The sequence below is a fragment of the Meleagris gallopavo genome, chromosome 5 (assembly GCF_000146605.3).
Source record: "Meleagris gallopavo isolate NT-WF06-2002-E0010 breed Aviagen turkey brand Nicholas breeding stock chromosome 5, Turkey_5.1, whole genome shotgun sequence".
In the NCBI taxonomy this organism is placed as follows: Eukaryota; Metazoa; Chordata; class Aves; order Galliformes; family Phasianidae; genus Meleagris; species Meleagris gallopavo.
Genome location: NC_015015.2, coordinates 18,509,198 through 18,533,687, shown reverse-complemented (window position 1 = coordinate 18,533,687; position 24,490 = coordinate 18,509,198). Strand labels below are relative to the sequence as shown.

The window sequence follows — 24,490 nt, the reverse complement described above, 5'->3', positions numbered from 1 at the left end:
GAAGAACAGTGCAGAGAAATCTATTGCCAATAATGACACAAAATTAAGCGTCTACTGGCATTTAATGACCCAGATACAGCAAGCTGATGATTAGCAAGGGATCGTCCCTACAGGCTACAAAACTGGGTCAAATCAAATGGTAGCCTAGTTTTGAATAAAGATGTGTGCTTCAGCCAGCACTCTCGGCTTGAGCAAACCATTAATAACAAGACTAACTCCCCCAACAGCTACCCCCAAGCCTTGCTGCTCCAAGCTGGCCTTGGTCCACAGGCTCTGTGGCAGCAGGCATCCGTACCCAGTGGTTTGAACAGATCTTCATGAATGGTTAGCTTCTTTCCTGAAGAATTTCAATCCCATCCACATGATCATTTTCTCTTCACATTTACACAAGACCTGTTAGCTCAGCTCTCAAAAGTCTAACGACACAGCACTGCTGTAACTAAAATCATACTTCCAAGAGTCCAAACAGCCAGACTGTAGAGCTGCAAATCACACTCAGAAATAAGAGGCAGAACACTCAGCACAGTTTCACAACAGGATTCACATCCAGCCTAGAATTGCATTTAGCCCAGGTTCCAATGCCACCCAAGACCCACATACCACTCTCACGGTGAAGCCATGGCTGGCAAGAATACTGCAGCCACACGGTTCTGCAAACAGCCCTCCAGCCATAAGGAATGCACAGACTGCAGTGCAGCCTGGCCCCAAAAGTTTGGGACACATTCTCAGGTAGTACCAGAAGGTCCATAAGCTTTTTAGCTGTGCGAATCATCTCCTCCAGCCAAACATCAAAGCATGACTCAGAAGGGCCCACAAGGACTCCACTCCAAAATGGGTTTCTTACTGTACTTGCCTTCACACAGCTTAACCTTCTCCTCTATGAACAGCAAGCCTTTCACAAGGAGCTGGTTCTGCCAAAAGAGAAGAGAGATATTTGCCTTTTCCATTATTCAAAATAAACATGGAAGAACACGTACTTATTTTTCAGATGTTATCCACTTTATATATAGCTGAATATCAGTCATGCCACAGCACTTGCTCAAAGCACTGCCACCAGACATGGTCTTACTGCAAGTTTTGCACACTCACCACCCCTCTCTGACACAGCCTGATGAAGGAATACAACAGACCCAGCACATACTTGAAACCCTTGTGTAGAAGTGCAGAGGAAAACTTTCCCTGGGTAACCAAGTCAAAATTGCATGTCTCAACTGCTTCAGCAGCTGAGAAACAACGTATATCTATTTTTGCCCCCAAGGGACTCTGCCTTTACAATATTCTGCCACATCACTGCCTGGCTGTACCACAAACCTGCCTTCTGTGTTCTGTTTCAGAGGTCAGACCTGCCTTCCGCTGTAACCATGTACCAGCCTGCTTTGGTCAGCGTACACAAGCAGGTAACAGCATGAGCCAGCACAGGCCTAGAGAGAGGTCCACCTCTGCATCTGTCCTACTTCAAGAGCCAACACTGAACTGGGACTGCAGTTCCCCCACCCTCCACCCCATATATCCCACCTCTGGATGCACTGCATTGATGCAGAGTTCCCAGTTTGTACCCAGAGCTCAGTCACAACAGAATGGAGGAATGGCCATCCCTGGCACTAGCAATAACTCTCTCATATATGCTGAGCAATATTTAAATGAGTCAATGGTCATGTTTGTTTTAAGCTAATTTAGTCCTACTAGCAGTAATCTTTTTTCCTTTCCCCCAGAATTCAAGCCCAAAAATATTTAGTATAGTCTCATTCTCTAAGTAATATAGAATATAGGTTTATTTTATATTAGTTAAATGACAGAAACAGAGCATTTTAGAGTCAAAACACAGAATGATATTGTTTGAATTGCCCATCTTAGTCATAATACTAACCTTGGCTAACTCTGGCACAGTACAGAAACAATCCTATCCACACACTACAAAATTTTTCCATAGGTTACTATCCGACAGCACTAGCAATTCCAACACAGGAATCAGAGCTGACCTGAACATTCCTATTCAGCACAGAAACGTGCTAAAATTGCCCTTCTATACAGAGACAACTGTGTGGAGACAAAAAGGTCTGCATGTGACCTTCTGAATCCATTCACAAATAGTGCACAATTCTGTAACTACAGGCAGAGATCTGTGGGTGCCAGCAGAGCACTCTACAATGCTAGAGACAGTGAGTAGATGCTCCCAGGGCTCAGGCTATGTACCTCCCAGCCTGGTCTGCTCTGGTCCCTGCTCTCCTGACACCTGGGCACTAACCCAGGCAGCTCCAGCCTCATTGCCTCCAACTGTTGACACCAGCTCAAAAAGCCATAAAGTTCTTCTGAAAAGAAGTCTGCTTTTCTGGACTCTTGATACCCCCAGATCAGAGCAATTTTTTCCTGATTCAATGCTTTTATGTACCATGCCCATGTACTGTATAGATTACAGTCTCATTCTTAGAGCTTCTAAGAAAAGAGTTCAGCTCCACAACATGTAGTGACCACAGATGTTTCAATCATCTCAATTTTTTTCTTTTCTGCTCAAGTCACAGGCCTAGAAATTGATTCCACTCAAACATTTTCTTCTCAGATCAAGCGAGACAGGTAAGTAAGTTTCATCAGAAGAAATCCTTCATGGTTTGCAATGTAATAAAGGCAGCCACAGCAAAGGTCTGTATCAGACTTTACCTAGGTTACAGGTTTCATTACTGCTTTACCCCTGGATGCCAGAGGCAAAACAAGAGGCATAGAACTGAGAGGAGGGGGGAAAAAAAAAAGAAATCTTATTTTTACAAGCAGGATCAAGTAGACTTGCACCAAGCAAGCTTGAAGGATGCATTTATCTGAAAAATTTTACCTTATGCAGGGTCCTGCTGTGCTCTGACCAAAAATCAGCCAGAGTGCCTGCTGGCACAGCATGAAGAACCAAGCAAACTCAACTGACTTGCCAGAAACAAATGAGACATTGCTCATGGGAAGTGCAGGTGCCTGGTCACTGAAATAGTCCGTACAATGCAAGCTCACTGCCACTATTTCCAGGACAGTCTGACATTAATTTGAGGAAAGAAAAAAAAAAAAAAAAGAGTATCACTTTAACTTACTTACCAGATATTTTCTAACAAGTTGCCAGTTAGCATGCCAGCTGCACACAAACACCTACCTAATTCTGGTAGTGTTTTAAAAATGCAAGTATCAGTAAGCTGCAGAATTTCCAACTCAAAGCATATGTCCTTCCCCCATTTTTATTTTATTTCTAGAAAGAGGGGAAAACAGTGACAGAAACAGAGTCCTACGAAGAACACAAAACAGCAAGATGAAAAAAAAATGAAGTATCCTAAAATACACTTCTAGAGACAGCCTTGCTCAAAACCCAGTCTAAAAAAGAAACCTCACATGAAGAAAGAAAGTAAAGCAGAGGGAGTTAGGAGGAGGACAGAGCAGGCAGACAAGTAGGCAGCTCCACCGTGACCCAGACCACAATGCCCCCACTTGGCAGTAGCTACAGGAAAATCCCACGTGGTGTGCCCACACAGCTACCACAAGCATGGCCCCATGTGGAGTCTGCCTAGGGACAGCCCCGCAGAAAGTTCTGAGTGGTAACAGCCAGTGAATCACGCACAGAGCAGAGGTGCAGAGGCCTGAAGCTGGGCATCTCCTACCACAGCTACCCAGGATTGGCTGCTGCACTGGCTTACAGGCCAGGGACTGAATCCACCCAGGCCCCCCATGCTAACAAAGCTGGAGCCTTTTAAGTTGCACCATGCCAGTTCAGTTCCTGAAAAGCACCAGATGAAGCAGAAATAATCAGCAGGCCTGCCTGAAGAGGTCTTCTCAGCCGTTGAAGATGGAAATACAATAGCAAAGAGCAGACTGCCACACAGGACAGCTGCAGGGCACAGTTGAGCCCCACAGTTCACTCAGGGGTGGAGGTGACCCTTTCCCTCACAGACGGTACTATTTCAGCCATGAGCATGAGGGAGGCCTAACAAAGAGTGTGAGCAGTGCCCTGACTGAGCATAAAGAGCCACTTGAGCACCCACATCACTGTTTCCTGCATTTCTGTGAAACAGGCAAAAGAAGCCTGGCATGGGGAAGGGAAGCATCACGCACACCAATTTTCTGTTTGACTGGGCAGGACAGAGAAGCACACACTGCTTTCTGCTGTGAGCACAACTTTATAAAGCAGACTTTCAAGGGAGAAAAAGTACCAAAAGAGACACTGGACAAGGCAGAATCCTGGTCAGAGAGAGAAGAGGAATGTAAGTGAAGGGTGAATACAATACATCCCCCCTGCACAATTGCCTCGCACAGGGATGGATGTGCTCCCCACTGACTGAACTCTTAACAGCAATAAAGAAGAAAATCCATTTTGGCTTAGATTAGGGCTTGGGCTGTTGCTGCTTACTTTTGCACTTATCCACTCCGATCTTATTTTGACTGACACACCAGCAACATGAGTCTTGTGCACTGTGGTTTGCATGATTTTGCATACAGACAGAAAGCTGGGCCTAACCCTGAGTCAGAGCTCCCTGCCTCCCAGAGCACACACTGCAACAGGATAGGAGTTATGTAACAGCCTTCTATTTCTGAGATGTCAAAGCTCTCACTGAACTAAATGAGCACCCCTACCCACCTGGTCATCCTTCAGCCACAAATTTTGGCACCAGAGCTGATGGGCTTTGGGTCTGCACATCAGCCCTGAGCATGGGTCAAGATGGTTGTGGTGGGGAAGGGATGGGGTCTCTGCCATGGAAGGAGGCAGCTGGGGATTAACGTGCACAAACCAGGCAGTTCTGCTAAAGCGGTTAGCTGTGAAACAACTAATGTTTCCATTTTCCTCTGTGAGTTTCAAGATTAATAAGCCCCGGAGAGTGAAAAGAAACAGTTCATCACCTCTAAAGGTTTGCTTTCAGGCTACACGCAGAACCAGAAAGATAATGTATCAGACAATACTCATTAGCTTTATGTTTGAGAAATATTCTTCAAAAACATAGCTATCAAATAGCACGAAGGGAGCTTACCTGAGAAGTCTCACAGCTGCCCCAGAGCAGCTCCAGTTCACTATACTCCTACAAACACTGACATCTTAACACGGGATCCCTGCCTGTGACTTGCTAACCAGCCAGCTAATGCAGCAGTGAGAGCAGACAGGGCTTCGCAGAGCTACTGAGCAGAGGAGAGAGTGCAACACACCCATTTGCAGTAGCAGGAAACAATTGTATCAGGTCATGGATAAATTCAGTGCTGGAAAACCTGGAGCAATTAAGGCAAATCCGCAACAGATACTGAGTATGCCGAATCCCAGCTATTTGGCATTTGCACTCAGACTCTGATCCAAGTATATGGCTTATATATCTAATTGGGTTGCTAAAACAGAAAATTTATAAACAAATCTCCTTCAGAATAAAACATCTGAATTTCTACTAAAGCCCTTGTAGGAAATACATCTCTTTCAAATACAAACCACACTCTGGTATGACGAAGGTTTGGTCACAGAGAAAGAGTACTTAAGCCCCATCAGTTTCCTAAACATTCTTTTAGCAACGTCAGTAGCTAAAACCTGGTAATTTTCATGGGAATTGGTGAAAACTACTTGTGAGTAATCAACTCAAGCTGATCACAAAAGTGGCTTTGTCTCACTAGTAAAAGCTTTGCTCAATTTTACTCTTAAACATTCAGTGGTCAGAAAAAAAAAGTTGTCTCTGTTTGAGTATAAAAATATACATAACATAATGATTTACCAAAATGATCCTAGTGGCTCCTGTTACCGGTGTTGCAGCATAAGAAACAAAACATTTAAATCAATTTGTCACATCCAAATATGAACCGATTAGCTGTTCTAATTACTGCTAGGATATTTAAAACTGCCAGGCTACAAATGAGAGCAGATCCTCCAGGTTTTATGTCAACTTAACAGTAAACTCAGTTCTCAGTGCAACTTCTCAAAAGGGCTTTAGGGGATGCAGAAAAAGTTTGTGCCAAAATAAGTATTTCTACTCCCCTCCTCATCCTGGTGATATGCTCCCATCACCTCCCTTTTGTTATAGAGGATGACTGCATGACTGATGGGCATTCAGCCTAACTGTAAATTTTAAATCTTGTTTTTTTTGTTTGTTTGTTTTTTTTTACTTTTTCTCTTTAAGCCAAGTCATTTGCTGAAGAAACATAGCTTTAAGTTAACTGGCATCAACAGTGAAATTGAATCCATAGACAAAATTTTATCAGCCTTTTTCTGTCACATGAATAGATTTTCCCCATTCCGTGGCCCTGGGATTTTTGAGTAAAGACATTCAGAGAGAACAGCAACATTTACCACTGGTACACTCTGTCAGTCTAGAATCTGAAATATGCATCTTAACTCGCAGCAGGGAAAAGAGATCATTTCCTACAACAGCCCTTATCTCATAGTGCTTGCCTCATGGCTTGCCATCACTGAGAGTTTTGCTTCAGGCTAAGTCAGATGGATATCAGTTTCTTCTTTTAAAGCTGAGTTTTAAACCCCCCATCCCCTCCAAAATAAATTTTAGTCCCAGGATTCAGTGGGGGAACAGCAATTGAACTACTGCATATGCACTGAGATATTCATACAAGTGCAAGCATACAGAAAAACAAATTCAGAAGAGACTGCAGTCTAACCCTTGCACTGCAAGCTCTCTGAGGCAAAGGCCACAGTAGTGCTGAGCACATACATTGTGATTGCAACCTTCAGATGAAGTAGTACAGCCCTGCCATCAGGGTCAAAGAGCACATTCTCACATCTGCTTTTAAGGGAAGCAGTGCTGATACTCAGTTCCCTCTACCAGGAAGGGGTCAGGTGTCCTCTGCTTGCCAACAGAAACACAATGCAAGTCCAGCTGGCAGCCCCAGTGGTGAGCAGATCATAACACAATCCATGTCTTTTATCCTTATCTCTGCAACTAGGAGAGCTAAGGAGCAGCAACTAACACCACTGGCTCTGGTATAACCGCAACAGGCAGGAGAGCTATAACCTGGAGGAAGAGACCAACACACCCAAACCCCAGCATCAGCGTTGCTCCCAGGCTTCTTGGGCCTGTCCTGTGCAGTGACAACACAGCTGCATCTTGTTCAGCACTGGAAGTCACCCAGTGCACTCTGAATCTTCAAAGCCAGATAACAGCTGTGTGTCAGCACCCCACATCCCTCAAAGTCACGCATGGCTCACTGCTCTGCTCAGCCTTACAGAGGCATGAAGCTGTCTCTGGAAATTCTCTACTTTTTCCAGACCACTGTATGGTGGTCTGGAAGACCAGTATGTGGGCTCTTCATGAAGCTTTTTACAAAGTTTACTTTTTGGCATATATTTAGTTGCAAAGTTTTGACTGCCCGTTTTCAAGTTAGCTAGGAGTGCAACAGATTTCCAGGAGCTCTATGGGTTTGTAGTACAGCTTCACCCCCTTCTGCTGTGCTCCCCTTCGAGGAAACGTCCCACCACTTACCACCAGGAGCTGTTTTCTTCCAGTAAGAAAGCTGTAGACAGGGGCTAAAGAAGTGAAACAACTACCACCAGGGCAGAGTTTGCTTCTCATTTGATAGTATAGTGGGGGATTTTTTCTTCTTTTTTAAGTCAAGTAACCTAATAGTGATAGGAAACAACACTTCTCACCTTCCCCCTTTAAAACAGTTGGCATAGCACACAGCAGCATTAGCCACTTCAGAAAGTACTGAAATTCTCTCTTACTCAAAAGGAATAAAACCAACAACAACAAAAAAATCCATCGCTTTCAGCAACCTTCTTTTTAAATCAGCACTACACCGAAAAACGTGCAATTCTGAAAGCCATTGGTGTTCTCTCAAAATCTTACGCATGCTTTCATGTGGTTGCATGTGAACCTTGGTCTATCTGGACAACATCAGTGAGAAGCAATAACAGATCTTTGATTGATTGCGTCTTCCCTAATCCTTCACCTTTTGCTTTTCTACAGATTGCATCTATATTCTAGAAGGCAAACAGTAACCAGGTCGATTTCCTGCTGATAAGGACTTCCTTATCTGCACCCCCCAGAACAGAAAGCTTTTAATATTTTCTCTTCCCCTTTGCTAGTCCTTGTTTCAGAAAACCTAGTCCAGAATTCTCAATATTAGTGAAATAAGCAAAAAAGAAAGAAAGAAAGAATCCCATCTTTTTAAGAAGTTCAAGTGAATCCCTTGATTTTTGGCAGGCTGCCGGTAATCCTTCTTAAGTGCAAAGGAAGATTACCCCTAATTTAGCATATATGCCCATAAATAGTTACTTTTGGGGCTATATGGGCCACATTAAAAAAATATTCTATCTCCATGATCTTTCATGGAAAAACAAAAATGAAATCTGTAGGTTATATGCTTGTAAAAAGGTCTCCCATATGCTAAAAAGCTAAACAGACCAAATCTCAAGAAGTAAGCAAATAAATCATATAATACCTGAAAATAATCAGTGATGAAGGATCCCAGTTCACTCTTCAGCAGCCGTCTGTAGACAGAAGGAATGCATCCATGAAGTAAGTGACCAGCAATGGGTGTTCTTTCAATCAGATTCACACTTCACTACCAGTCATATCAAAGATACCTGAATGTATATGAATGTGTCCTTTTGGCAATTAGATTTCTTTTACATTTAAGTATATGTTCTACTAATGCCTACAAAAAGTATTATCAAATTATGATGAAAGTTTCCCTGAAACCTTCTTTTTATAAGCCACTCCCTGGAATAAACAGACAAACCACATTCACATCCCTGAATGCATAAGAAGCTGGAAAATAATTTAGAATTTTAGTTTAAAGTTCATCTTTTTTCTGATATTTCTTTAAGGAAAGTCAATCACCTTCCATTGCATTGAAAAATAGCATCTCTCCCCACTGCAGTACTTCCTTTTCTCTTGGAAGCAGAAGGTGGGAGGATAAGGAGAGAAGATATGAGGTAAACATGCAAGTAGCAGCTGCAGCTTCCCCGTGGCTACCGCATAAAAACCAAAAACCAGAAAACAAAGCATGTTTTTCAAGAAAACATTTCTAGAAGTTTAGTAAGATGTTGTTTACGTATGTGCAAGCAGAAGCAACTCAACAAATACTTCTGATTAAAGATAGATGATTTTTAAATCTGGCTATGATAAATCCCAATATATATATATATATATATAGAAAAACAGGGTTAGTTTTAAATCAGAAGCACCATCAACAAAAACAAATCACAGTTTAGAGGCACATGAACTTTCAGCTTTCAGTAACTATGATGGTAAATTTTGCAGCAATAAATTCTACCTAAGATTTAAAAGGTGCCCAATGCTTTCCACTGAAAAATACTGCTTTTTTTTTTTTGCTGGTTTAAGAGTTTTGCTTTTCACCAAAGTGAAGCATTACCAAGAGTGCTCAAAAATAGCATCTGGGACATCTAGTTTTCAGGCTAGATTCTTACTAACAAACTGCAGCTCTTTTTTCTACTCTTTGGTGAACATAGATCTTGACTGCAATCTTCCTCACCAAGCATTCTGCAAAACTTCCACATTTATTCAGAAAACACAGAAGAACCTTCACATCTTTTCAGATGAGTTACATTCACCCCACCCATCTCAAAGTACATTTCTATTTCTGCAAGATGGAGAGAGCAGATAAGTCTTTGAGGGCTGCTGTGTGAGATGCTCTTTTACTGGCTTCAGTAGAACCCTGAGGGCTTTTGATCAGCTAATTTGCCAGCCCTAGCAGGACACTTGTTCTCTCAAGTGGACCATCCCATCCACTCCTGCAAAGAAAAGTATGCACCCAAAGAGAACCTGATGGGTTCTCCTCCTAACCATAACCAGGTCATTCCTTGCGTCCTATATTCCATCTCTCAATGGCATTTCTGACATTTCCTCTTGCCATGACAGCTTTCAGAGCAATTAAGAAAAACTATCCAGTGAGATGTTATCAAATCACAGCAAGATAGAGACTTGGTGAGAGCAATACAGAGCAAGATGTTACCTGTTGCTCATCTCCTAGCTCTGTCATTACTGTCCAACTTTAAAACTTCCCACTTCTCCCACTGACAAACAGTTAAGCACTGTGCAGAGTCTATAGCTATTAGAACTCTGCATTTGCTAACTTCCACTGATGATCTGAGTGAAGAAATACAAAGGATGAAGATGCACCAGCTTGATCTAATGGCACAAAAGACTTGGCTGTCTGAAACCTCATGCACTCTGCATTGACATTTATCAAGAATCACAGGTGCAAAGCTGCAGATGCGCATACAAACACGCATGCACTTGCATGACTTGTGGCTCCTTAGACTGATTTGATGAGCTGCTTGAACGCTAAAACAGCCTATTCAGAAGATGACATTCTGAGATGTGAGCAATGCTCAGGCACCTGTAGGAACATGAATTTCAAAGTGAGAGCTTCCAAGTGCTGCCTGTGAGTGGAAAAGCTTACTTCCTCTCCCACCACCACCACTTTGTGCACAAAGCACACAAATTTCACAAAGAATTGCTTGTTCTACATCTGGCTCTTGACAATCCAGACTGACTCTGGTGATTGATGCTAGCAGAGCATGGTCCAGCCACAGGGGCCAAGCCCATCCAAAGGGGCTATTCTCTCCAGAGTATCTCCTCCCCATGAAGCTGGGAAGGAGTACCTGCTTGTACCAGTTCAGGAAAGCAGGCTGAAGCCATTGCAGTGAGCAGCAGCCTAGGAGACAAGTCACAAAACCCAAAGCCAGTCTTCAAGCTACAGGCTGTGGGTTAGGGTGTTTCCAAAGGCTTACGACACTTGCTTTTCCCTTTCACATACAGAAATCCTCATCCCGTGGAGAATAAATACTGCTGCAAGTACTTAAATCTAACTTGAGGATTTCTGCCTTAAGCACATTTAAATAGTGTTAAAGCATAAGACATAGCAACTTTATGAAGCTTTTACCTTGGGACCAGATCAAGTAGGACAGAGACTCATGTCCTGCATTTATTTTGACAGGAGGGAAAAGGGTAGTTTGCTGCTCAGTACGTTCTTGGCTCTAGCAACCACTTAATTTGGCATAGAGCAAAAACACAATAGGGATGGGGTAAGCATACAAATGTGGAAGCTGAGACCTATGCAACAACATAGTGGATGAATATGGATATAGTGAGAAAGAGGAGGAATAAGGAACTACAATTGTGAACTGTCAGTATTCCTCTTAGCACCACTTGGAATCAACAGAATAAACTGCTCTGTATCTGCTCTATAATCCATTAACTGAAGTTTCCAAGTAATCAGACCAAAACCACAGATAATCACGAGACTTTTTTAAAATAACAAACGATACTTTTATCATCACTGTGAGACTTCTAGGCTTTTTTCAATCTTCAGAGTAAGTATTTTCTGGTCTTTTCCTGAAATCACTATAGAACTTGTGTACGTGAAATGCTATATTTTAATTTCTTTTTGTTTAAATGCTCTGTGGTTCTGAGAAGCTTGATTTTAGAGAAAAACAGTGACAGAAAATGTTACTACTGTTATGAATGTCCTTAAACACATGGGGGGAGGGAAACAGGCCTAAGAGGAAAGTTCCACAGAAGGGGACAAAATCCTTGTATTCTAACTCAGTAAATATCCTTAATTTGTCAACGCTCCACATAAGTTAAATAAACATTATCTAAAAGCCCAATGCTCTTCACACCACCTCATAGCAAGAAAAAAAAAAAAGAAGAGACAAGAAGCCAGCCTGAAATTCAAAATACATGTTAAAGTTCTCTCCTACCCATCTGTATTTCTCCCACCAATCTCCTCTCACTACATTTCTGCTTAGGAACAAAAACAAGGAAACACCAAACAAGCAGCAACAAAAATCCCTTCTTCACACATTTCAACAACTTACCTGACAGTTTCATTGAGGGTATAAAGTTCATTGTTCTGCAAGCCTCCCCCTTTAAACACATTTATCACTGCTGTTTGAACACTGCCAAGAAAGAAATGAGACAGTACAACATCCAGAAGTAATAGCCACCAGTATGATTTAAAGAGTGCAACATGAGATAGCCACCAAAAGCTGAGTGGCTAAAAAGGGAAAGGTTAATTGCACTTAAGTACTTCCACTTTTTGTCCCTCAAAATCATAACTTATTTACCTACACTTCTCATGGGGAACAGAACAGAACTAGTCTTAAATTGCATTCAGAGTAAGCAACGGAAAGTCATCACCAGGATACCATTCACAAAGAACACATTCACAGGAGATATATCTTAGAAAAAAAAAAACTGGTTATGGGATCTCTGATATGTGCTGCAGGCTATTAGCTGTGAAGAGACACAGATTTTTGTCAGTGTCTGCCAAACACACCACATTGCATTATCCAGAGATGCTGACATGACCAGCTGAACCACCCAGCTGGCAGCATTTGGTAGGATTCTGGCTGTGCTGAAGACCTTCAGCAGCCAACATCAGTCAGGCCCATCTTCAAGCCTTGTTAATGCATGTAAGGTGTGGCAGCAGCTGTTGAGGGCTACTCTAATACTTTTCTGATATACTTTTCTTTTTTGGTACAGAGGAAGTCCTAAAGTGACAGGATGATTTGGCAGCTGTAGAGCTTGCCACAGCCAACAAGAGGAGATGCCATTTGCTTAATAGAAGTTCTCTTCTGCAAACAAGTTTGGCACTTGTACGCTTCAGTAACCTCAGGTTTCTATCCTAGTATAAAACAACGATGCTCTTGCTGGGCTACATTTGTGTGGCAGAACTAGTTCAGCAAGAGAAAGGGATCTGCAGAGCACAAAGATGGTGCAAGATGGCAGACAGAAAGGTGGGAACACCTGACTTCAGTAGCAGCAGACCATCTCACACTTCACCCTACGCATCATTTTTCCAGTGGTCATTGCTGCATGATATGCACTGCAGAACAGGATTTGCCTGCAGTATGTAGAAGTAGAAGCCACAAGCTTAGTAATTACCACAGTTGAGTTCTTCTGATAAAAAATTCATAATAATGCATAGCAGGAATTTATTTGCATAGGAAACTGACCTTTGTTACACTCATAGTTTTCCTAAAACGTACTGAAAAAGTAGATCTGTTAATGTAGAGCAATTTTGTCCTACTTTCAAGACTGTATCTCTGAAGGAATATTGGCTAAAAAAGAAGCTGGCCAAAAACTACTAAGTCTAATTGTCACCCCCACAGAGGCTTTGAATGCCTGCAAACCTCAGGCATGCCAAAAACTCATTCAGGCTTATAAATAATCAAGCTTAGCCATAAATAGCCTGATACATAATAGTATAAAGATCAGTCTCACACTGTAGGTGCTGCTCACCTGTTCCATGCTGAGTTGGAGCTGAGCTGCAGAGCCTGCCGAGCTGCCTGGAAACGTGGCAGGTCACTGAGCACTGGAGAGCTCATGAAGCGAGGTCGGGGCCTTCTGAACGAACCCATCTTGTGCAACTGGAGAGCAAAGGATGGTGGTACGGTGAAGCCCCCAGTCATAGGCTTGAATGGAGTGGAGTGGGTCTATCAGAAAGTCTTTTCTCTTGAAGGCCCTGGTATCAATCAACAAGACTCCAAAACCAAGGATTCAGCCTGCAATGAAAGCAAGCAATTAGCCTCAGACTAGCAGTTCCCCACCACATCAGGCTGCGATACGGACTCACAATAAGATAAAGAAATTGAAGCAGTCCTGAAAAGTGAAGAGAAAGGAGAAGAGCAAGACAGAAAGAGGAGTGAAAATAGCCTATCACACTAAGAGCAAACCTTTATGAGCTCTTCAACAGCAGCAGCCTTTCCCCCTTAAAGAATGACTCAACAAGCCACCCAGAAAAACAAGCGTGGTTTCCTTCCCATTTCAGTTAGTAGAGATGCAAGAACAGAGGCGACCCAAACCATTCCCAGAGGCACCTTACAAATACCTTTAAATAGAGTTGCCATTCAGCTAATACAAAATAAGAGAAACTGGAGAGAAATATTTCACCAGAAGAAAAAGGAGCAAAATATGATCAACAAAAGATGATCAGACAAACCCTATGCTTCTTCCAGAAGCATTATGCAAGAAAATTCATTTTCAGCTCATTACAAATAGATACAATAAAGAGCTTCTGCAGAAGAGCTCTGACAACTACATATTTTGAGAGTAAACAGGACTGTTTGGGTCAGTTACTTATTTTAGAGAACCAATTAGCTGTCCAGACACAAAATTCTTATACTTTCCCTTCTGATCGCCATCTCCACATAAATGAATATGTAGCCCCAAGTGAACCACAGAAACAGAGTAAGTTAGAATCAACTTGGATAAAAACCACAAAAAAAGCTCTGGCAAAGCTGCTGCACTTCAAAATCTTCCCACTTCAGACAAGTACAAGCAGCAGATTCAGTTGGCAGTTTGAAGAACAGAGATGTCAGAGAAAAGAGAGAGATGGGAAAAAAATAGTTGTACAACCAAACTGCACACAGAAGACGTAAAGCAAAGCCTTCTCTTCTCCACAACATCTGCAGCACAAGGTAAAAAAAGATATGATCAGCTAGAGGTATACTGTGTATTTGCATGGTGCTTCTACTTAAGCTAGTGCTCAGCTCCAGGAAATTCTTCATACTCTGCAAACCTTAACTAATCATTTTACACGTAAAGGAGCAGCTTGCTTGCCACCTGGCCAGCCCTGCTTCACACTGAGCTCATCATCTGCCTCCTCCTTGCCTTGTTCAGATCAGCCAAGGAGACCTAAGCAAGCCCTCAGCCCTGCTGCAAACACCAAGTCCCCTCCACCAGTGGTGTTACAGGGGAAAAATACAGAGCAAACACCTTGATTGCAGGACACAAAGCATGTAAAACTATCATTACTATTCAATAATGAAATACATCTATTATCCCTCCACAAGCCGAGTGCAGTTTGGATAGATCTTTAGACAACTCTTGGCTGTCTCTAGAGATGACAAAGGCCAGACAAACTTCTATGAAGAAAACTGAGCCCTAACAGGTGTTACCAGAAAGGACAGCAAGCTGCAGGTTGAGTGGCTGCTCTGCTCCCATTAGAAAAAAATACCACTATAACATTTACAGATACAGAATAAATACAAAAAAATAACAGAACCAAATCACACCGTCTTCTGTTTGCCTTTTAAAACAGTATTCTGTTTTGTTTTTTTTCATTGCCCACATAGAATCACCAAGGTTGGAAAAGACCTCCTAGATCATCTAGTCCAGTCATCCACCTATCACCACTATCTCCCACTAAACCATGTCCCTCAGTACATCTAAATGTTTCTTGAACACCTTCAGGAACAGCAACTCCACCACTTCCCTGGGCAGCCCACCCCAATGCCCGACCACTCTGGGAGAAGTAGTATTTCCTAACATCCAACCTGAATCTCCCCGGTGCAACGTGAGGCCGTTCCCTCTAGACCTATCCTTTGTTAGGTGGGAGAAGAGGCCAGCTCACACACTGGCACTACCTCCCTTCAGATAATTGTAGAGAAAAATAAGGCCACTCTTGAGCCTCCTCAGAGGAAAAAATCCCAGCTACCTCAGCCACTCCTCATAAGGCCTGTGCTCCAGATCCCTCACCAGCTTTACTGCCCAATCTGCTAGTAGTTTCTCCATTGGCAATTCCAGCCACATCAGAAACTGTCAGAGGAGAAAAACCACAGCACCTTGGAGAGCCAAGGGCAGACTTCACTCATGACACACTGAGAGGTGTCTCAGAGGCAGAGTCAGCATATTTCTGTTGCAAAACAAGTAATTGTGCTAACATTTGCCACCATGAAGTCCCAAAGCTGACAGCGAGAAGAGCTGAATGAGTGACAGCTAACTTCACCCAGCACAAACTATTATTTCAACAGTTTTTGTACAGGGAAGAGAACAGATATTCTTCAAAACTATATAATGTTACTTTAAATCAGGCATACACACTTAATAGGGCTAGAAGGTGGTGGTTAAGATGCCAGTGCTAACCTTCAGTCCTCCTGCCAGTACTCCAAACACTGTAACCACATGCAGTACTTTATCCCCAGCAATAAAAGTCTTCTATAAAAGCTCTATTTGTATTAACTTGTGTTAAGTTACAAGGGGAAAGTTTAAATTCAGAAGTGCAAGGAGAACAAATTTTATAACTTAATATACAGACATTTAAATTTTGTGTAGGAAATCTTTTTGCACAAAGGTAAAACAAAGCCATCACAAAGGTCTCTCCCAGACTTGGTCTTTGGGTTTACGAGCCTGATTCCACAGCAGCAGAACACAGGGCCCCATGACAAATTTCCTGAACGCTTCCTTCTTACCAAGGGAACACACTTGCTTCTGCTCATGGAAACATATACATTGTTTTCCTTAACCCTTGCTAAAGTTACTCAGATAATAACAAGCTCTTATCTGTGATGAACATTTAAGATGACTTTCTTCCTCACTTTTTCCCCAGTCCCATAGTCTGCAATCCCATTTCAGTACTAAGACAAGTTTATTTTACATTTTCACCACAGATTTAAAAGAAAAGATCTTGAGCTTTTGGCCAAATCCAGAGCCTTAATTTCACTTATTCAGGTTTCAGAGAAAGCACTCTCTCCTAGTTTACCTAAAATGGTAGCTGTTAGACAGCAGCCATAGTAAGCTTCCTCTCAGTACAAGCTAGCCCCCAGAAGAATATCAAGTATAACTGATTATCATGTTTTCAGAACTGAAATGCCAAGGTCTGTGAGAATAACCATCCCCAACCCATAGCCTACTTAAACTATTTTCAGAGACTCATAAAACCAGAGGTAAGAGAGCACGTGCTGGAAAAGAGACTTCTGGCACAGTGCATTTGCATTTTGCAGATCCCATGCATCGGGACATAAAATAAAGCCCCCAAACCAGAACCCAGTCTTACATAATTGTTCTGCAATAGCTACAGAAATACTTCATCTCCACAACTCCTTCAGATCACATTTTCCTTTTCCAGTAAGCAGTTTCCACTGAAAGTTTTACCAAGACAACGACACCCTTGTAAACACTGCCTTGTTTCTGCAGGAGAGCTCCTTTAGCAGTTTGTTGGTAATGTTCATGTTATACATTCAGTAGTCTGCAATTTTATTTAATTTTTTCTTTTTCTGAGAGAAACTATCCTTGTGCCAAGAGAGGTATTAATATAGGTTAGTCAGAAACCCTCATGGTTTTGGGGCTATTTCAGCTAGTGGGAAAGAAAAGCATTACACAAAGCACTGAATACATCACAGAACAGTCTTCCTCTCTAATTTGCACCAAAAACTCTTAAAGATTTACACAAGTATTCTTCCCTCAAAGGTCTTCAGTCCACATTCCTTCACATCTCCCCTACCCAATATTAAATTATTTTAGAAGACTATAAAATAAAGCCTACATCTAATGACTACTATTCTACTATTACTAATAGTAATACTTAGTATGACTACTTAGTAATACTATTTATCAATCACAGAGAGAAAAAAGGCAGGAGGATAGCAGTGGTTGCAGCCACCAAGCCGTACCCTCTCTTACCATTAGTCATAAAAGGGATGAAAAGCTGGAGGCTAAAACTCAGCTCCAGCATAGGAGATAGTGCCACAACAACATGATCTCCCACTGCCACATGCTCCAACCACTGAGGCAACAGTTGGTGCAGCAACAAAGATTTCAAGTTGTTTACCCGATTACAAAGGACTCCTCGCTCTTCTCTCATCTAATGACACTGCATTTCTCTTTTTGGCAAGCTTGTTTTAAGTCAAGGAGAGATGCATTTATTGTTCTTCCTCCCCTTCTCTCGATTTTTTTTTCCTCCAATTTACCTAGCTATCTATTTTAGCTATTAAAGTCTTCTAGATCTCAAACAAGGCAGACATTACCTGTGTAAAACCCAGATCTTTAAATGAGCAAATAACTGAAAGCTAGATGATAGCATTCAAAACTTGAGGGAGAGGGGTGTTGAGCTGGACTGAGTCAATCTGACAACAATGTAGTTTTATCCACTTCTAATTTATCACATCTGAGTGAGTACTTTATAGATTAACTTGAATCTTTCAACAGAAGAATCAAACAAGGACACAAATCTTTTTCCAGCAAACACTTGTAGATACAGACATAAAAACATTACAGTCAAACTAGGAATTTTTATCCATTTGTTTTCTATTAGCCATGAAAATAACAGAAGCTGTTACAAAGTGATTTAATGAAAAGACTTCTTCCTTCTGATAGACCAAAGTACCTGTGACTGTCTGGAGAAAAAAAACAAACAAGATCTGGCAATACACCTAGTTCTGTCTCTGTTGGAGAAAGAATAACCTATAGAAAATGTTGGCAGCACTTTAAATTAGGGATCTTCTCAGTAATCCTGAGCCAAACAAACAAAAAGCCCCTGGCAGCTAAGATTTAACATGGTCTCTTCCTTTGTTAAGCGGTCATTCATGTCCCCTCTGCAAGGCTTGGAGCAACAGCTGCCAACACAACCAACAGGGGCAGCAAAAACTACAGCTGCTTTTGCTTTTTAGAGGGTAACTTGCAATGGTGCTACTTCATATTCACAACAAAATGCCACAAGTCAAAAAGCAACTGCAAACCAGATGGCAATGCAGGGAAGGGGGGAACCACATGAGGCTCCATTTATCCAAGTAAGTATTCCCCAGATCTCCTGAAATACTACAAGAATGAGGAATTATCCAGGTTATAAGAGGTCTTGCCATTTGAACATTTTTAGTAGTAGAAAACTAGCATCTTCATGAAGATAGATATGTTTGCCCGTTTTCTACTCCTTTGGATGCTCTGCGCAACTGTGACATTGATGACCTCCGAGTCCAGATACTGGATCAGAATTTTTTGTAATGCTTTTGTGTGTGAAACAAGCATAAGCTTAAGAAAAATGCATTAATTATTCCATAGCTAAAAATAATTCCTTTCTGGATAGCATGATCAGAAGCCGTATCTTACATACCGTGGAGTTGCTGAAATTGTGTGTCTCCACAATAGTTTGAGGGCAGCCTGGGGCTCAATCTCAGTGCATAGTCCTTCCTATACTCCTCATCTTTCCGCTCCTTCACAACTTCAGAAACTAAAATTAGAGACAAATTTCTAACACATGGCCCATCAAGAGCAATAAGAGCCTACACATTGGCCTTCACATTCTGGATCAATCCACAAATCAGCAAGGCAAAGTACAGATACTTTGTGACAGGAGCAGCACCACACACAAGGAGAAAAATACCTTCAGATGTGCTTATGCTAATAGTAGGGGCACAGTCCTTTCTAAGAGACCGCCCCACATCAGAAAGATAAATGGAATGGTGTAAGGCTAGTATTCTGGTCTGGTAATCTCATCATTAGGATTGATTCAAGTTAGAGCCTTCAGGAAACAGGTTTTTTTCCCCTACCTGTATATTAATGGCACTTACCTCTGAAATCCTAGTGACAAAAATCAACTCAGAACATTGCTATTAAAAAAAACAAAAAAAACACAATCTGTTTAAGCTACAAGCCAGGACTGCAGACCATACCCAATTCAGGAATAGGATCCAAACAGGAGGAAGGAACATGATCCACCAGCACCTTACCAGGCTGTCCCACAGAGGAAAACAAGTTGATTCCTCAGGCTCTCAGTGCACTCTCCATGCCAGATGGCAAACACAGAACTTCAGCCAGCTAAAGCACATTACCTGCAGCCCCACCACATGCCTCCTGCCAGTCTCTGGCTGGCCCCAGTGCATGCAATGCCAAGTGTTGAAGGGACGCCTGCTTGCCCCATACCTCCAGCCCACCCATCCCACAGTATGGGAAAAGCCCTGAGGCAGACCATGCATGTTCAGCTCCAGGTAGATGGGCTGCTCAGCCCTGCAAAATGCTCTTTTCAAAAAGATTATTAATAAGGAGAGTGAAAATCATTATCTCCATTTTCTGGCTGAGGAAATGAAGCTGCAAAGCCAGAAAATGACTCATCCAGCTCTTCCACCTCCCAAGCCAGGAACCTACTCACTAAAATAAAGTGAAGTAAAAATATGCCTCTAAGCTCCTTTAATGAAGCTTTTCAAAGAATTCCATCCAGTTGTAAAGAATGAGGAACCATCTGATCTACCTCTTCTTTTCAAAAGGTAGCTCAACACCAAAAGATGTTAACTTCTTATTATTATTTTGCCAGGCCATCCACTATGCAGGCACAAACTTTGTGGCCTATAAGAATCCAAAAGTGTTTGGTCACCACCTATCCCTAATTAAACTTCATGTTAACTACGAAGATGAAGCATGTTAGAGGAAAAAAAAAAAGCCTCTACAGAATATGGGAATAGAGCCCTCCCCGATACCATATCAATCCTCTGGTACGTACTCATGTCTGATAATTGTACTACTAGTCTTTAGGTACTCAAAAGAAGATCTCACTTTCCCTATATTATATCCATACACTGAACTCCTTCTGCATATTTTCTTCTCCCAGCTGGACATCTTTATTAATTACATTTCCCAAACAAATTCACAAACAGAAGGATCTCTCTAACCAGGTGCCAGTGGCAGAGCCACATAGCAATTGAAAAGAAATTCAGTGGTTTCCACTCAGTTGTGCTTTGAGTTCTTGAGGTTAAAGTAAACCTGAAACTCAAAGTGAAACTGTAGTCAGATGGAGAGGGGGAAAAAAGCACCTTTGCTTATATCCCATCCTGGGATGAGATGTTTCTCTGTAATCCAGAGACCACCACCTTCTGGAGTTCATGGCATGTTAGAAGGAAGACTAATTCACATCTATACAAACATGAACACAATTCCCTATAGAACAAAGTACGAAAATAGCACTGGCACAGAGCAAGCCAAAGAGATCAAGATTATATACACATGCACAAAAAGAAAAACACAAGCTATTACAATCTAAAAAAACCCACAACTGATTTAACAGCAAAATAGTACTCCAAGGAGCTCAGCGCCTAAGGCCACCCATCAGTTTTGGCCTACTTCATTTTGATGTCTTCAAGCCTTAAACTCTGTTGACTACAAGAATGCCTTTTAATGAGCATAGTTTCACTGGAACAATCCCCAACACAAGAACATTTTACACAAGAAAAAAAAGTCAAGATAAATAATTATTTCCTTCCACTGTTTGGAATAGCATTTAGCAGATGTACCCGTTAGGGCACCCCTCCTGGAGCAAAGCAAGCCAAGAATGTATCACTTGAATGACAACAGTATGAGTAAGCTATTGGACTTTTTGCTGTACAGAAGGCTTTAAGATTGAAATGACAAATGTGTTTTCAAACACACAAACTAAACTTTTAGCAGCTTCAACCTGTTTTCAATAGCTCCCCGGTAGCATCTGCTACAAAATTCAGGAAATACTTGTGTTAACTCTTTCAAAAGAAGTTGAAGTACATCGAGCAGTCTGCAGGGATCATAGGAGTTGTGCTTAGCATGTGGAAAAGCTGTGTGGGAAAAATAAAAAATGTAGCTGCTTAACAAATAAACTGTTCATATGCAGTAGTTACATGAGCAGCAGAACTAAAGTGCTCCCTCTGGGTTTCACTTGTGCAGGAGGGGATAACTCCCTCCAGAGCCCTTCTTCCAGCACAAGCTGTAAAAACGTTTTCACAAAGCTTAGAGAAACTTTATCCTTTCTGACTTGTTCTTCCTTAGTCATGTGCAGTGAAATTCACTAATTCTTAAAGTTACTAGAGGAGAACAGATAAAGGAGAACCACAGTAACGCTTTCTTAAGCACACCAGGATGAAGGTCATCCATTAAAAAAAAGAAAGAAAGGAATAGGGAAGTAGAACACAGATTCAGAAGCAAAAATTTGTATCAATCTGACCATAGTGACATTTTTACTTTTCTAGTAGTGTTAATCAGAAAGCTGACAAGGTAAACTTCAAGACCAAACAAAGTGTCACGACTGCAATGATTTTAGAAACTACCTACGCTGCAAGCAGAATGACAATCTTTGTTTTCTTGCATTTCATATATTCCTCCTTCTCCTTCCTTTCACATTTCCCATTGTTATTATTAAAAACAGAAACACACTCCCTATTTTTAACCCTAGGGCTACAAAACACAGCAGTTGAGCAGCCTGATTTATACTGTAGCCCAGCCCCAGCCACCTCTGGTATCACAGGGTGTTCGCTGAAGTCTTCAGCACAATCTTCCACTTTCTGAGTTACACTTGCTCTATCTAATGGAAGAACAGGTTGTTATGCCCTACTGAATAAGCTCTGAAGTCCAGCACATAATCAATGTATATTCATGCTTGAATTCACACCAGCAGAAACAGAAAGGACAAAAGCCCATACATTATGTGCGAGGGAAACAAAAAACCTACAGAGGCCTGGAAAAGCAACATAAGAAAACTGAACACATTGAGTATAAAAGATACACTTTCGGTGCTTAGTTTTTTGCTACTTCCAAGCTTTCAATGATCTTATTCAAGTCTCAGGCCTCTATTCTTTCCGTAAGAATGGAAGCTACCTATATTAATTTATTAGTTTAAGTGAGAACTATCACACCTACTCTGTGTCTATCATTACTAGAAACGCAAAGAAGTTAAATTCTTCCAAAAGGAATTGAAGAGTCAGTAGACATTACCTGTATTCCAGATGAGTTTTGGAAGTGAATCTTGCAAGTCTTATCAGACTCTGAGCAGATATCAGACAGTCCGTAAACATACTGCAAGAAAATAGTTACAGATAACCTTAAATATCTAAACAGAACTTTAAAGACCAAAGATGAATGTGATGTGCAACTGAATTGTCACCTGAAGTCTGCTGTAAAATTACCAAAAGGAAACAGTGCTGCCAAATTGACATAGAAAATAATAGTCCCACATGGAACTGTCTGCTTGAACATCCCTGTCCACCTCCAGCACTGCAAACCATTGGTGTAGGTCTCAGTGCAACTTGACAGCCACATCAGTAGAGATTCAGGACAACCACAGAAACAACTACAGAATAATGGAGCTCTGGAAAAGTTTCTTCCAGGTTTCACCAAAAAGCAGCTGGTTTTAGACTCAAGTTGAAGTGTTTTCCTCCCTCCAGGATGTTATAGAAGTCCACGGCACTAGAAACCTAGCAACAGTGCCATACATTAACAATGAAGTGTGCATAAAGTGTCTTAGATTACAGCAAAGTTTTCATTTTCGTGGGACACTGTCTGCTTTTTCTTGTGTTCTGGAACACAAAAGATTGATATTTACTTTTTTTTCCCAGTTTGGTACTTCAGTGGCACTTTTAAGTGGATGAATCTTCTAAGTGTTAGAGCTAAAAGAAACACTGCAGACTGCAAGAATGTCTGAGTATCCTGCACCCTACATGACAAGTCAGTAAATCATAATAGCCTCCCCTGGCTGTAAAATATATAAATAGCATTAATAGAAGAAACCGAACCTAAACAGCAAAAAGAATGCAAGCGCTTTTACATCACAGTTCTCTACTTACCAAGAAACAGCATTAGGTTTGGGTTGCTACCACAGATTTTGCTCTCAAACCTCACATCTTTCACAAGGCTGTGAAATAGCTGGCATAACTTACAGCGCATATTTTCAGCTATAGGTCATTTTTGTTGCCGGAGTGGTAGCATAGTTCTTCCTAGGGGTCAAAGGGCAGGACTTTCCCCCCAGCTAGGTGCTTCCTAATGTAAAGACAGGCAGTTTAGCAAGCCTTGTCTCTGCTAGTTCATCTACATCATTAGGACAGTAGCTTCTGCTTTAGAAGAAAAACACAGCCTGCACATCAACTTCTATACCTAAAGCATGCTGCCTCACTGTGAAGAACCCTAATAAACATATACTTAGAATACACATGTACATACAGCATCATACAAAAGATGCAAATAGCTCTCAGACACAGATCCAGGTAGCTCTGCATAAATGAAGCCTTCCACAACACAGAAGTGCAGCATTCTCTGTAAATATGCTCAGCACTTGTTGCTGACAAAAAAATCCCTCTGCTCGAGACAGCCCGCTTGCATGAACAAATCATCATATGACTGGGAAAGTCAGAGAAAAATAACCGTATTTTGAACTGCACTTCTCAGCACAGGCAGCCAGGAGAAGCGTCGGTCACTGCAGGCATGACCCATGGCTGTGGCTGACATCCCACAGAGGTGACAGAGAACGGATCTGACAGCTAAAGGAACAAAACAGTGGGCTTTGCCCGCTCACAGCCGCGTGGACAGGGAGGCTCCCAGCGCCTTGCAGGGAACGCGGGCGGTCCCACCGCAGGGTAAGGAGAGAAAGGGACGGGGCTGCACCGCGCTGCTTTTAGCAGGCAGCCCGCCGCTTGTGGCTTTTTTCTTCCCTCGCAGCGGCTACGTGTTAATTCGGTCTGTTAGCGGAGGGGAAAAGCCTCCTTCCCTTCACCCTCGGTTTCAGAATTATCGTGTCCCCTGAGGAGGAGGGTTAGGCGGACACATTTGGTTTGGAAATGACTCACTCGGCGGCACTATGGAACCGGAGGGTCTATTTTTAATATTTTCAAATGGAAAACTTGCTCGGGATTTACGCCGGCGCTTTGCCTCGGAGGGGCGAGGGCTGAGTCCCGTGCCATCCGCGGGCCGCCCCGGGCACATCCTCCCGCACCAGCCCCACTCCCCGGCGGCGGAGCCCCCCGCCCGCAGCCCGGTCCGGCTCTCCCGTCGCACTCACCGCCGCCGCTCTG

At 42.1% G+C, this 24,490-nt stretch overlaps 1 protein-coding gene across 7 annotated transcripts in view; it reads right to left on the bottom strand.

Annotated features, from left to right (window-relative positions):
- The window catches only part of PRR5L (proline rich 5 like), a 50,261-nt gene that overhangs the window by 21,827 nt on the left and 3,944 nt on the right, over positions 1 to 24,490 (bottom strand). For 5 of the 7 annotated variants that reach the window (XM_031553500.1, XM_031553501.1, XM_031553499.1 and 2 more), the window contains 5 exons: positions 22,422 to 22,502; positions 13,218 to 13,480; positions 11,792 to 11,872; positions 8,386 to 8,434; positions 854 to 911 (listed from right to left, as the gene is read on the bottom strand). In XM_031553500.1, the coding sequence (XP_031409360.1) occupies positions 854 to 911; positions 8,386 to 8,434; positions 11,792 to 11,872; positions 13,218 to 13,387 (358 nt within the window). In that variant the 5' untranslated portion in view covers positions 13,388 to 13,480; positions 22,422 to 22,502. Of the gene's footprint in view, positions 1 to 853; positions 912 to 8,385; positions 8,435 to 11,791; positions 11,873 to 13,217; positions 13,481 to 22,421; positions 22,503 to 24,477 lie in introns of all 7 variants that reach the window. The other 2 variants (XM_031553504.1, XM_031553505.1) reach the window with 2 other exon arrangements.